Source organism: Montipora capricornis, unplaced genomic scaffold, assembly GCF_036669925.1.
Source record: "Montipora capricornis isolate CH-2021 unplaced genomic scaffold, ASM3666992v2 scaffold_496, whole genome shotgun sequence".
Taxonomy (NCBI): Eukaryota; Metazoa; Cnidaria; class Anthozoa; order Scleractinia; family Acroporidae; genus Montipora; species Montipora capricornis.
The window spans coordinates 702501-717500 of record NW_027180234.1 but is presented as its reverse complement, the minus strand read 5'-3'; the positions used below and the strand labels follow the sequence as shown (position 1 = coordinate 717500).

Genomic DNA, 15000 nt, shown 5'->3' with positions numbered 1-15000 from the left:
TTTGGCTGTTAAATTTGTCCTACTTTCTTTGATTAACAGTTATCAGGTTTGTCTGTCAAATTGTTTGCCGACAACAATGTTTCTCAGATAATTTCGTGGGAAGTTGTATACGTGAATTTCGCTCAAGATGGAATGGATCCCGAGATCTCAAAATGACCCAGCGGATTTTCTCAGTAGTATCTGTGACACGGACAATTGGGGCTTTTCGCCCCTTCGTTGTCATTTAATTGACTCAGTTTGAGAACCTAATTACAAAGATCGCTTCGCAAATCACGCGAATCATATACTACCTCGTTGCAATTCGAGCAATCCAGGATCCGAAGGCATTGATGCTTTTGTTATTAATTCGACCACGGAAAAAAACTATGCTTGTCCTCCTGTGTGCCTTATTTTTAGCGTTTTGCTTCATATGCGTAATTGTAAGGCTTCGGGAAATCTTATTATACAATAGTGGCATTCCGTATCTATTTGGCCGATGATTTGTCCTAAAAGAAATTGTTTCTCCCAGCTTTTTGTTGACTGGATGGATCTTCCGTCATTTAAAGAAGCCTACCCACATGGCAAGTGTCATAGCCTTTTTCGTAATGAAGATTTTCAGCTTGATCGCTACGATTGTTAAGTTGATTGATAAAGTTCGGTTTTTTTGCTATTTTTCAATAAAGACTGGGACAATTAGCCTTGTGAAATGTTCATAAGCATTTAAAATTAAGGCGAATTTAGCAAATAAAAAGAATCCAAAGTTTAGTTAGGGCTATGCGAGCCTTTATTGCAGTACTAAAAAACAACATTGGAAGAAAAATGCTGTTGCAATTGAGCCAAGCCAGCATTTCTTTGCAGCATATACATTAACAGCCAGTAGTCCCTCTGATGTTAAACAAAGCATTGGGAGCCACAAACGGAACGTCTAGACAGTAACTCTTTTATTAGTTCCCAATACTTTTATTTAAGTTCTTATCCCACAAATAGACTCTGCTTTTGGACTGAACTCCGATCACAAGTATGAAAAAGAAGCTCTCTTTTTGCCCCCACCCCACCCCCCCCCCCCCCTTACTGATCAATGTTGCTAGACCAAACAAAGCATGTCGAACCGGGGCTTATCAACATTGGTTGTGATGGCAAATAATGTGCAATATTGAGGACGTAGTCCGCAAAATAACCCCTGTTTTTAATATTCTCTACCCTTTTTGTCCAAGATTGTAGATTGCAATGGAGGCTAATATCGGAAAATCTTTTCAAATGCAGATACTTTTTAGTATATTCCCCGCATTAGCCTCCATTGCAAGGTAGTTCCAGTCCAATACCGAGAATACGAATATGGTCTATTGAAGAGCTTGTGTAAGACTGCAAATTCTGACGCCACATATTGAAGAGCTTGAGGAACCAAGACTGCATTCAATGTTGCTCTGCTGGAGCACTATCATTCTTTTGACTTGATTCAGTGTCTTTCCATCGGCAAGCAGTGCACTATCACACGACATTGAGGCCAAGTGAGCCAGCGAGCCAGACAGTCCAAGATGGCCTCCAAACGCTGAAATGGTATGGCATCATGATCGATAACCCATGGGAAATCTCGCGGACTGACACGATTGGGAAGGGTTCTCGAACGCTGAGAACATTCAGATTCTTCTCCCATCAAATCCATTTATACCGTGGCTGGTAGCGAGGCACGCGCACATAAACGCACGCAATATACCCTCATGATCACTAATTGACCACCCAGGTATTACATACGTGGCGGTAATACAGCCGCGATTACTTGTCACAATGTGATCAATTAATGTCTTAGATGTTCGTGTGAAACGAGTTGGCTTGTTGGTGGCATCCAAAAGCATCACGTGTGGACTGGTACTGCTTTTTATAGCTATCCGAGGGTTTCAACATATGGATGTTTGTATCGCCAATTAAAAAGAGCAATCCCTCCCAGGAAACAGTAAGATGACCCAACAATGTCTTAAAAGCGTAGAGCCAATCCGACGGGCTCAATCCAATGCGCTCCGATCTATAGGTGACTCCGATCAAAGCCTTGCTATACTTATTGGGTCCTGGAACTTCGATCCATAAGTGCTCCTTCTCCGGTTGAAGTTGCTGAATACCCTGTCTCTGTTTAAATTGGGTAGAATCGCAGATGTAAGCTTTAAACGACAATTTCCATCACTGGCTTTCGTGATCCACCTTGCAACATGCGCACTTTCAAGAAGGCGGACAAACAAGTTAAAAATGTGCCGGAAGACAATGAATAAAAAGAAATCAGAAAAGAAATCAAAAGATTTTGGGAAGCGTTGAAGAAACAACCAAAGAGCCGAACATTTCCAAAAACAACAATTACAAGCCCTCTAGCGCGATAGGAATCAAACAAAGAGACCAAAGTGACTGTGTTAAGGCAGATAACTTAAATGGTACGACGTCCAAGCTTCCCAAGAACGTTCGATTGCGAGACTTTCGTTTACCATGGAAAAATTGATCCAGATTTACCAGGCAGGAAATCGATCATCCAGAAAGAACAAAGATTCTTTAAAAATAAATAAAATAAATAATCAGTTTATTTAACCCTCTGGTAGTGTAACACTAAATTGCAAGGGAGGTCAATTCTACACAAACCCATAAATACACTTAGGCACAGAAGGCAAAAAGAATTAAACCCTATTGTAATGCGGAATTCAGAACGGTGGATTAGTGTTACCTTTGCTACTGGTTGTAGTGCAATATCCTTACTACAACTCTGTGATATTTTTTGGGATGGAATAGTTTATTTCAAAATCACAATAAAAGTTTACAAGTTTAAAAATTCACTAACATATTATATAAGAGTATCAATAATAATTTAATTCGAAAAACAAATTTAAAATAGCAATCGATCTTTAGACAAATCTATAATTATTGGCGGGTCATTGCGTAAACAAACGAGTTATTTGCTCTGTTTGTTTTTACACGAGGCAAGGTAAAAGGACGATGATTTCAGAGGTTGTACTTGACGTTGTTCAATGGTTGTAGTAAGCTGTTTAGCTTATGATTGGGATTCGAAACAACTTTGTTAAACAGTTTATTGCATAACAGACTACGGTACTCATATATAAGCCTTATAGCCAAGAAATGCAAGCACTGTTGTCGTTCAGGCTGGGAAAGATTATCGAACCCTTTTTACTCGTGGATATATCCACGAGTTTTGGTGAGGTTCTTTATGCAAATGTTTCACTCCTGCGTAACCGGAAGTTTGATCTAATAAGCCAATCAGGATGGATAATCACTGCACAGCTTAGATAGCTGTGACTTCCTGTTCGCGAGGTTGTGCGCCGCCATTACTGTATGTCGCTTTTGTACTGAAGTGTTTGAGCACCTTCCGCTGCATTTAGAAGCAAGAAACGGAAGAATTAAAGAAATGGCTTTCTTCGAAGGTGAAGCAAAATATTCTGAACAAGTACAGATTGGTGCAAAAAATTGTGCACCGCCTTTCTCTGACCAACGCGAAGACTTTAATACATTAATTAACGATGGCCAAAAATGATGCGAGTGTCAGTAATAATTTCTACAAAGCAGTGGCAAAAAAGAGCTTCTATGAGAGACTCTATCAAGCGGAAGAGACAAAATCACTTGAAGAGCTCAGGGAAAAGAAAAACATTGCAAAACGCCAAAACAGATCTGAAAATATTGAAGCAGCAAGGGAATAGGAAAAGAAAAGCAATCCAGAACATATCAGAGACCTAAACAGAAAAGCATAAAACATTTAAGGAAAGCTATGCAGAGCTTAAGGCTAAACCAAACTGATCATGAAATTTGTCAAGGTCAAGGCTCTATTAGACATTCCATGTGAAAAGTGATTCAGTCTTTTTCGTGATAAGATAACACATCGCGCTGAATATGTATGCACTTGCTGTGATTAGTTATGGTTCAGATCATCTGTATCTAAGTGACCTAAGTGTATCAAATATAATGATAAATATTCACAAGCTTTGTTGGAGGAATGTATAACTGGCGCAAAAAGTGTTAATATTACTGAATGGATCTGCTCTACTTGCTAAATCTGATGACATTAACATTATATGACCTGGCAACAAAAATCAGACCTTACTGATTCAAAATTACCCTGTCATCTGTGCAACGAACTTTGAAAACATGGTAGAGCTCTTTATGAAGGATGTGTTAAAGAGTAATCTTATGCCTGTTGGAGAAATGGTATACTTATTTAACAGGGTTGAATTCCAGCAAAGGGGATTACCTCACATACATGCAGTATTTTGGGTATCTAGTTGCATGAGAGCCCACCGTGCTGTTACACAATTATCCAACTATCAATGCTAATGCATAAAGAAAACTTCAGCCTGCCAATTTTAAACAATCGCGGTAACTTTCATATCCACGAGTAACGACAGTGGCACTTTGATTTGGATGCGCACGAGCTCACTCTTAAAGTTCTGTGGCAAAGCATTGTAGAACAGAACTAACTCTGGAGGGGGTAATTGAGCTCTTTTAACCTGGCCCCGGTTGTTCAAATAGCGTATAACTTTATCCAGTGGATAGGGCTATCCACCGGATAAATTCGCTATCCAGTGGGTAGTCACATGACGACTTCAACACAGACAAAATGTGTAATTCTGTGAGCCCCACTTGAGTGGGGTTCATGCATATGTATGAGCACTGTTACCTAGTAACGTGTGATGTGTTTTGCATCACGCTCCACTGAGAGTCCGTGTCGAAAATCCTGTTTGAATGCAGTCTGAGAACCGGGTCTGAGAAATAAGCGAGAAATTCGAAGTGAACTGCGTTACTTTTCGTAAACCAGAGTAAACTGATTATCTGTTTCAGCTGTTTCATCAGTAGCTGGTGTTTTCACAGCAATTTGTAAAGCAATGTTCGCAATGCGGGAAGCATGAATCAACTCGAAGCCCCGGCTCGTGGCAATTCATCTGTGTCGACGCTTAGATATGGAAGCTGGCGGTTTTGATGTGTTTTAAAGCTTTGCTTGCTCCTCTATTCAAGTAAGTATACTTCTCTTTCCAAGATAAAGCAGATGTAGTTTAGAAAATGGCTTTGATCTTTGAAATTCGTAGAGATTGTGTTCATGAAAGATTATGTAAATTTGCACTGTCTTGAAATATGAAGCGAACCGTAATTTGAGCTTGTTGTTTACATAAGTTTTCGTGATGTTTGTCTTCTCAAAGCGAAGATTCTGAACAGAATTTTATGTAAGTAAGGGGTTGTTTATGTTCTGGTCTTTTTTATTTTAATATCTCATTCGGTTTCCTTGATTTAGAGCATGATTCCATGTTGTCCTTCTAGCCGAACGTAAACAAACGAACTGAATACATTTTAATATGACTTACCGTCAGCTAACAACGGGCTGGAACTCGCTATCGCTTCAACTATTGACTCAAGTGCCATTTTCCCCGTGATTTTAACGTTGATGACCTTTTTTTTACCTGATAGCAAAATTATTAGTGGATGGCCGCTTTACAATTGGGAGCTCCTTTGGCTTTGAAAACAAGCAGCATTGGATGGCCAGTTGAACTGAACATTTACAAAATCAGAGATGATGTTTACTTTGATGTCACCGTAACTTTAGAATATCTTGGTCTTCAAAAGCACGTAAAAAAACATGGCTTTAGTTCTATTGACAAGTTTCTTTGTGATAATGGTAAGTTTCCCTCACCTTGTGCATAAGTTATTGATATGGTTTGAAAATAAATTTATAATGAATGGTTCTTTTAAACTAGAACATCATCTGTGAAGTTGTATTACAGTAGTTATTTTAACAGTATATTAACAGTAGTGGAGTTTTTATTATTTAACATATTTATGATTTAATATGTTGATGAAAATAATTTTGGTTTCCAAAAAATTATGCACCACAATATGATACACTCACATATACTGTAGGTATTCAGTAGGTACTGTTGTCAATTACAAAGGTCTGCAGTGAGCCAATCAAAATGCAAAGCTAATTCCTGTATCTTGTGTGAAGTGCAGGGAATCATGTGTGAGTGAATTAGAATTGGTTTTAACATTTAACTTGTAAGCTTTTCAAGGCAAGCCATCTGCCTACTTGATAACTATTTTGAAACTAAGAGTAAATTTAAGGTGTATGGGTAAGCGATTAGTGGTGAGATAGAACTTGTGGATGTTACATTTTCTGGTTTTTATTCGTGCAGTCATCAACCACACTCTGATATAAATGTTCTTCCTAGGCATTCAAAACTGCTTTGTGCTCAACAAAAATCAACGCAATAGAGACTTTATTAGATATGCAGCATTTGTGATGTTAGCCTTCAGATACCAAGGTACAAATAACAGCGTTGAACCTCTGCGAAAGCATTTGTTAGGCCCAATTCTACTTCCACCTATTGGATTGATTAGCACTCAAGCACCCACTGTGGCTACTTCTCAAGGACCTGGTGTATCCAATCATGAGAGTGAACCAGCTACTCCTACACAAGAAGCACCTCCAGAGACAGCATTTGAACCAGTAACACCTGCACGATCTTCACATCAATCAAATGAGTTTTCTACACCAGCAAGCCGTCATCGTGCTACAAAACTGCTTGCAGAAAGCCAAAACAAGAGAAGAAGTTTGCAGGACTGTGGAAGGCAATTTGTTTCCAGGCCACTTGTTCAGAGGGTCAAACAGCAAAACAACAGTTTTTTGAAAATGGCCCAAGATGTTCATTATGGTACTAAAGAGGATTTGCTTGTGGGCATTTCTCTAGCTGCATCTTCTCGGAATAAAAGCAGTAGTCATTCTTCGGATTCATGGGATGGATCCTTAACTCCTCAAGACATCGTCACATTAGCAAAATTAACCCATGACAGCAGTACAAAGAAGTCTGTTTATGAAACTCTTACCACTGACCATGCTACAGAACTCAATCACATCTCCAGTCTAGAAATTGTGCAAATGCAAGACTCAGTAAGTCAAAAGGAAATATTTAGAAACTTGACGAGAAAGCTTCCTGGATATTTTGCTTCAGAAAGGCAGACAGAAAAGGTAAGAAACAAATGGCATAAAGAATTTGACATTGTTCTTCAACCATCAAGGACCACAACTGGGTGGCATGTTAATCCTGAAAGACTTCATCAGTGTGTCTCTGTTGCTCATCCTTGGATGAGGGAAGTAGATAGTGAGTGGTGGCGCCTGTATGAGGATGCACGCAACTTTGGAGGGCAGAAATCAGTGCTGATATCTTTGACAAACATAAACAATGAGGCCATATTCAATGGCTACAGCTTTCACAGCCCTGAAGAAAATTGCTGGCCTGTGCACATCTTCTATGGTCCAGACTCGCAACTAAATCTTCAACTTAATATTGGTGGGGAATCTGGCTATTTAAACAATTGGATTGATAGCATGTCAGAGAAAGGTCACAAAACCTTTGTTGCATCTGATAACATGTTTGCTAATGTCCTGCTTGGTGGTGGACTGGATCCAAAAAGCAGTGACAACTTCAGTCTTTATACTTTTGAGACTACTGCTACACGTTCAGAGGTCGGAATGGAAACTGGTTTGAGATCTGAACTCAATCGTCAAATTGTACGTGAACATCCAGACTCTTTGCTTCCAGCTATCCCGACTGACCATTTCATTCCATGTGCCAATCACATGTTCGCACGTATCACAGAGCATCTTTTGACTTTGCGTATCATGTCATGTTTAAATGAAGGAGTAGTAAATAATGACAAAAACAGTACTTTGACTAAGTTGATATCAAATATCAACATGCGCGGGGTACGTGGAGGTAATTTTGAGATCAAATTTGATGGACCAAAGCTGGAGCCAATTTCCCTCAATGTTACCCATGCAGAGACTATTTCAGCACCACCTGAGGCATTTACATCTACATTCCCAGACATTTTGGATGGTGTTGCGGATAAGAAGCCTTTTGCCCAAGCCCTTCCTCTACATCTCAAGGAAGCTCTTTCTTGGCCTTCCTGTACCATAAGCTCATATGATTTAGAGAAGAAGATTTGGGAAACGCACTGGAAAATGCACGTCATCTGTCGCAAAGATCCTGATCCAAGAACATCTGAACCACATTTATTACCAGGTTCAACTGCTGGTTCAAACTGTGCCTCAGATTACCGTTTTGGGCTGTTGGAATCAGAAATTGAAGAATACAAACGGCTTGCTGATTTACACCATGGACTAATGTTATTACGCTATGGTAGTTCTCGCCTGTATCCCTACTTGATGACTCGCGTAGACATTGTTCCTATCCTACTGAAAGAACTTCCCTTTCATTCACTTTTCCGTGGAAGCACTGAGGGTGGTGAGCATTGCCATTATCTTCACCAGTGCCTGTACTATGCACATTCTGCAAGAGGTGGTGGATGGCGTAAAGAAGAACCAATCTTGTCATTGTTTAAATGGACTTACAGACGTTTACGACTAAAGATTGAGATGGGAAACCAACGCATGAAAGATGAGTTCCAGAGCTTTCTACGTAAATGTTGTGAAGAGGCAGGTAGAAATTTTGAGGAAGAATTTGGTGAGCACCCTCAACCAGTGAGCACTGAAACTGCCAACAGCCCAGCACCCTCTATACTTGCTGATACAGACATACCACCCACTGATGACATTCCAGAACAGGACCAAAACCTTCAGAGCGAAATGTCTGACCAATTGAACCAAACAAACACCCCATCTTCTCAGGATAACAAGACTGGTACACACGTAATTTCTTTTTTTAATAAATTAAAGTAATTAAATAGGCACATTAATTTAAGGCTTGGGTATGTATGGCCAAAAATCATGTAGCACAACAAGTAGTTTTAGTATATTGTGGTAAACATTACTTGTTTATTTATGACATTGACTGGAATGAATAAAAAGGGCACACCAGTGTTCAGCTGTATAAGGTAGCGGTACATATAGCAAATCCAAGGAAAATTTTGTCTTGATTCTCCAATAGCTGTGCCTTCCTTTTATGAACAGATAAATTATTTTTAAATACTAATTTGTTACTTGTTTATATTACAGATCATCAAGCATTGAGGCGTGGAAAGACTGTTTTCTTTTCAACTGACGAAAACAGAGAACCAACCAAGGGAATGTTCATCAACTTGACACCCAGGAAGAAGCATGTAACAGTTGCCACAACCTCTAAAGATCGACCAGTACTTGTTCCTCTCAACTGCCTGAGGGAACCACCACCTTTGCCTCTTAAAGACCAAACATTTGTCCTGTCAGGAAGTCTTGTGGAACGTGGTGATAAAGAGAAGCTCACAACAGAAAAAGTTACTTCCATTATTGAAAAGCTGGGTGGTAATGTTTATACAAGTGATGTTGAAAAAGCAGCAGATGCCTCATTTGTTGTTATCACATCCCAAAAAGAACTAAATAAGGCAACACACAAAGTGAATAAGACTCTCATCATGGCCTACCGCTTAGGTTGGCAAATTGTGTCCAAGAAAATGATTATTGAGGCACGAGACAGTAACATTACTCCATCGATTTCAAATCATTTACTTGACCTAACAGCCATCAGAAATGCTCCTGATACAGATGTGGTCCACACCATGGTTTTTTCAAAATCAGCAATGATAAACAACCATCAAACTGTCAGGGGTCACAGGGAACTGAAAAAACAGTTAAGAACGGATTCCAACCGACGCAAAAGAGTTGAGTGTAACTCCAAAGTTGCAAAAAAACATCCTCCGAAGAAACCATGTACAGCTTATGTTACATTTTCAAAGGAAATGTGGAAACATGTTGTGAAGGACAATCCCAGCTGCAGCATGCGTGAAGTCAACTCAAAGATATCAGAACTGTGGAACACAGTGAGTGAGGAAGAAAAACGGAGGTACCAAATCAAGGCGCAGGAGACATTTGCTCAAAGTGTAGACTCATGGAATTCAGATACTCGGGACATATAGATATATTAAGAAGCAATGCAATGTAGTTTAAGGTGTTTTAATACAGTTTTTGTGAGACTCTAGAGGGCATACTACAATTTATTTTAGAACTGCCTGGTGTAAATAATTTGCTACTGTGGACAAAAACATTAGTTAGCAGCACTAGCCCTGAAAAGAAACAAAACAAGGTTTAGTACATTAAGGTTTAAGGTTCATCTAAGTCCTTTTCTTGTACAGTTTTAATATTGTCATTAATTTATTTTATAGATATTACTCATGTTGTGCTAATTTTGAGCATCCACAACAATCAAATAATCCTCATGTGTTGTAGTTCAATTTTATTTTTGAATCAAATTTTATTTTCTTTTGTTTCAAACTCTATTATTATACTTTGCCATTCCCAAAAACAAAAGAAAAAATTTGAATAAGGATAAAACTGAAGTACATCACATAAAAAATTATACTGATAAAATTTAATGGTTGACTCCCATAATGAAACAATTCTCATGTAACACTGACCCATGATTGAATCATTATTCTCATATGAACAACTGACTCTCATATAATTGACTGACCCTGATGATTGAACTGTTCTCATAGGAATGATTGACCCTGATGATTGAACAGTTCTCATATGATTACCTGACAATGATAATTGAACAGTTCTCGTATGATTAACTGACCATGATAATTGAACAGTTCTCGTAGGAATGATTGACCCTGATAATTGAACAGTTCTCTGCCTCATATGAATGACTGACCCTGATGATTGAACAGTTCTCATATGATTGACTGACCCGGATAATTGAACGGTTCTCGTATGAGTGACTGACCCTGATAATTGAACAGTTCTCATAGGAATGACTGACCATGATAATTGAACAGTTCTCATATGAGTGACTGACCCTGATAATTGAACAGTTCCCATATGAGTGACTGACCCTGATAATTGAGCAGTTCCCATAAGAATGATTGACCCTGATGATTGATTAATTCAGATCAGTTATCCTATGAGTGACTGACCCTATGACTGAACAGTTCTCATATTAATGGCTGACCCTCGTAAGTTCTTAGCAAAAAATGAGAACACCAAAATGTTTCAATTCTGCCATGGTTTATTTACAAGTCATGTGATATAAAATACAAATTTAAGTGCTACTAGCTAGGGTCTTACTTACAAAGTTAAGGGTCACTAAACTTATTTTTTTACCTATGATATACTTAAAATGGAAATGCACTAGGTGACAAGTCGCTCATGGCTTTCCCACAAGTTGAAAGATATGAAATACAAATTCTCTCGGTTACTCTCAGTAAATTATTGTATACTCATTTAATACTAAATTGTTGAAAACATATTTATGAGAAGTCTTGAACAAAAACCAAACAGAACAGAATTTAAAAAGATCTTATATTTGACAATGTAGATACTTGACTAACAATTAAGTTACCATGTATAAAAATATATTTATTTACATAAGCAGTGCCTTACACTTATCCCTGTAATCTGGGCCCATAGAAAAAGGAGCCTCAGAATATGAAAATGAAAACTTAATAGTAAAATGCTTTTTGTCTAAATAAACAGTAAGTAATGTAACAAACTTAAAATGACAGTCCGCCACATCAGCACGTAATGGCTTGACATCCCAACCCTTCCCCATAATGCCATCTAACACATTGTACCCACCCACCAAAGAGAAAGGAATTTTAAAATTGTTCTCCTCTGAGAGGTTGAAGATCATCATGTCATGAAAAGGCTCAAAAGCACCAAGACTGATGGGCTGTGCTGGTCGAGTGGCATTAAGAGAAATGCCACTCGACACAGCTTGGCGCATTTGAGCCCCCAAGGCATGACGACGCAACTCCCTCAGATACAGAACATTTCCAAAATTCCTTTCTTGTGATAAAAAAAACCTGAGTTTGACCACGAAATACATACTTACTAACTTCACTGGACACACTTGACAAACAAAACTCAGAACTCTTACAGGGACAAACAAATGAACAGTCGACAGTCACTTGAAAATTACACAAAACAGAAACAACCTTCCCCCCATCACACAGACAACAAATACCTGAAACCTGAACACTACTCCCAAGACTAGACTTAAAAATACGACTAATAATAAAAGGTGAACTACACGAGTCATTAAAGCAAAGTGACCCAACTTTAAGAACAGAACCACAACTTAAAACATACATTGTAAAATCAAAATCACTGTTTAGAGTTGTCTCTCTGTCTGTGCTTGGTTGTGGTTGTAGGTCTGTAATCTGTGGTGCTTGTAGGTCTCTACTTGGTGGTGCTTCTTGTGTGTTCTCCTTGAAGTCAGTGTCCTTTTGTCTTTTGTGGTGGCGTCTCACTTTTTCAATTTCTGGTTTGGATATTGTCAGTTCCTCGGGGCCCACAAAGATCGTTTCACCATCAGGTAGGATGATCGGGATCTGGCCTCTGATTGGGTCCACCTCTTCCACAGTCGTTTCCTGATCCCCAATCCATAATTTATCTCCTCTGATGGTCTTGGAGATTTGTGGATTCTAAAATAGACCATTTTTAAAGGAATGATTAGCTTTAATTACAACCTCTTTCCCATCCTGATCAACACCACATAAGTAACCAAAAAAAAAAAAACTAGTAAGCAACATAAGAGTGGAGAGGCCAAAAGAAGACTGGGACCTAGTTGAAACGAACACAAAATCTAAAACTTTGCCACAAGGATAATATCCCCTGTTACGTGTTTATTTGTCCTTAGAAATAGCTAGATTATAGATTGGCAGATGAGACTCGGCTTAAATAAGGGCAATCGATATTTGCTTTCTTCTTTTTCAATCAAACGTCTGCCTGGGTGGAACTTATCAAGTGGATAAAAAGTCGTTGCACAAAGCCTGGATAGTGTAGCGGATAACTATCCGGCGGATAAACTACTACTTGTGCTGTTGCTATAGTGATTATCTGCGTGCGCGAGCGCGCGGGCCTCGCGCGCAAAGTTAAAAACAATGGCTGAAAATAAGAGAAAGCGGAAACCGACCTTTACGGCTGCTGAATGCGCGGTAATCTTTGAAGAAGCGGAACAAAACATCGAAATAATCAAAAGTAAATTTACCTCCACACTAACGAACAAAAACAAGACAAAAGTGTAGGAAGATATCACGGCAAAAGTAAATTCCTTGGGTGTCTGCTTACGAAGTGTTTGTGAAGTTAAGGAGAAATGGCGAGGGATGGTCGGTGCTGCCAAAAAAGAATTTTCTAAGTTCGGAGCTTCGCAAAGAAAAACCGCTGGAGGAGAGAAGCCTGCTTCCCCAAAAAGCTCCTCGAAAAAGATAATCGAACCTTTCGGAGATGACCCCTCATTTTCTGGGATTCAGGGCGGTCTCGAATCAGGTGAGATTTGAAAATTTTTTAACTCTTTCCGAACGCAAAATTAAATATTGGACAAAGCGCAGTTCTGTGGTCTTGTAATTGTAAAATACATTATTTCACGCGAACAGACAAAAACGGAAATCTAGGAATATTATTACGCACGTTTAATAGCAACATGCCAAGTGTCAATCATTTATCTTTAGCGCAATGATGGGAGGAAGTGAACGATGTTGATCTGCCATCTTTGATTTCCGAGAGACTTCAAATCGCACAGAAATTGCTTCAAATATTTCATTTTTCCGTTGAAAATGGACATGTAGTTATGAAAGATTTACGTGCAGAAGTTGCTTGAAGAAAGCGACCGAAAGCATCCTAGAGCGATACGAACTGGTAGAAATTTAAAGCTACATTAGCAAAGGGTCCACAACCATGGTGATTGAGGAGGCGGTAACTTCGAGGAAAGTATCCCATTTGTTGTCGAGTTATGCAGTTATGTCGTCCTGTAGCGTCTGTTGTGCTCTGAGGGCATGCAATGGCTTGACAGAGACAACAACAAAACAAGATTGAATCGATATTTAAAATTGGATTCATTCACGGTTCTCAATCTAAATCTAAACAACTAAGTACAGTATCAGTCTCCCATTGGGGTTAAGCAACATAGAGGAGTGTAATCAAAGGTCATAATTTTCACTCGATTCTGTAATTCACACTCTTATCTTCATGCACATCTCGGGAGGGGAAATCCTTTATCTGGTATTTATATAAAGATGAAATTATTTGAAATTAATGAGTAGGGCTATTTACCAACAACTCATCTTCCCCAGCAGTACCAGCAGTTCCAGTCAGTGTGCTGGACACCCCAAGTTTGTGGCTTACAGAACAAGAGATCAGTGGGGCTGAAGCAGGGGAGAGTGATGTGAGTGTACTTGCTGAGATAGCATTGCCACCAACATGCCTGGCGGCCCAATTGCAAGTACCAATTATTGTTGATGGCAATTCTTCCCAGCAGGCCCCTTCACTATCCAGCTCCCATTAGGATTGCCAACTTGGTTTGCCAAACAAGGCTGCAGCAAGTAAAACAAGGAAGAGAGAGTGCATGGAAGATAAGATCCATGAAATGCACTTGATTGTTCTCACCAAGGAAAGTAAGAAACTAGATATGGAAATGGACAACTTACTTTTGGAGAAAGAAAAGCTGCAGCTGGAAATTAAAAAATTAAAGTAAAGCCAATGGGAGGTAAGGTTCCTGTTTTACAAATGGATGTCAGTTTGGACGGTTTTTTTCCTAGGGGTGTCCCCTCGCTGGGGGATGTCCATTTGAAAAATGTGGTCTTTTTAGAAGGAAATTTACAGAGAAAATGACAAATTATGGGCAGACAGGGTTGAACCCCTTTCAAAACAACAAAGTGTAAATATTAATTTTGTAGTCTTTGAAAAAAACACATGGATCACCGTCTTAAAACTCTTTTTTTCTTTTTTCTATCGTGCTCGATCCAACATCTCTTTGGGTGCATAGAATCTAACCATATTCTTTGGAAAGAATAATAACTACTCCAGTAACTTTTAAACTACTAAAGAGATCACCCTTTGTCACAATCAGCATTTATTTGCAACATCTTCAACTGGAGCTATGAAGGCAATATGGTTCATTGACCACGCTTGACTTTCCAACTAACAATACATGTGAAGCGTCTCAGTGATCCCTGAATTTGTTTCAATTTCTGGCACAACTTTGACTAGCTAAGACTGCACTGTTAGAAGTTTTTTATCTTGTAATGGTAACTTATAGGCGGCATAACGTGGCA

The 15000-nt window shown here is 39.0% G+C and overlaps 2 protein-coding genes across 2 annotated transcripts; both read left to right on the top strand.

The window, feature by feature from the left end:
- The first annotated feature begins 4673 nt into the window (after window positions 1-4673).
- Window positions 4674-10113, top strand: LOC138036668 (uncharacterized). Its single transcript, XM_068882788.1, has 3 exons — window positions 4674-4973; window positions 5422-5629; window positions 8966-10113. Exons 2-3 carry the CDS (start codon window positions 5437-5439, stop codon window positions 9859-9861), a joined length of 1089 nt encoding a protein of 362 aa, XP_068738889.1. The 5' UTR covers window positions 4674-4973; window positions 5422-5436; the 3' UTR covers window positions 9862-10113.
- Window positions 6715-8780, top strand: LOC138036667 (uncharacterized). The gene has a single exon (XM_068882787.1). The coding sequence runs from the start codon at window positions 6887-6889 to the stop codon at window positions 8687-8689; it is 1803 nt and encodes a 600-aa protein (XP_068738888.1). The 5' UTR covers window positions 6715-6886; the 3' UTR covers window positions 8690-8780.
- Window positions 10114-15000: the final 4887 nt, after the last annotated feature.

Excerpts from the sequence above, each read along its gene's own strand:
- LOC138036668 (XM_068882788.1), top strand. The coding sequence starts at position 5,437 with ATGGCCGCTTTACAATTGGGAGCTCCTTTGGCTTTGAAAACAAGCAGC. Across the intron at positions 5,630-8,965 it reads CAAGTTTCTTTGTGATAATG|ATCATCAAGCATTGAGGCGT; the intron begins GTAAGTTTCCCT and ends TTTATATTACAG.
- LOC138036667 (XM_068882787.1), top strand. The coding sequence starts at position 6,887 with ATGCAAGACTCAGTAAGTCAAAAGGAAATATTTAGAAACTTGACGAGA.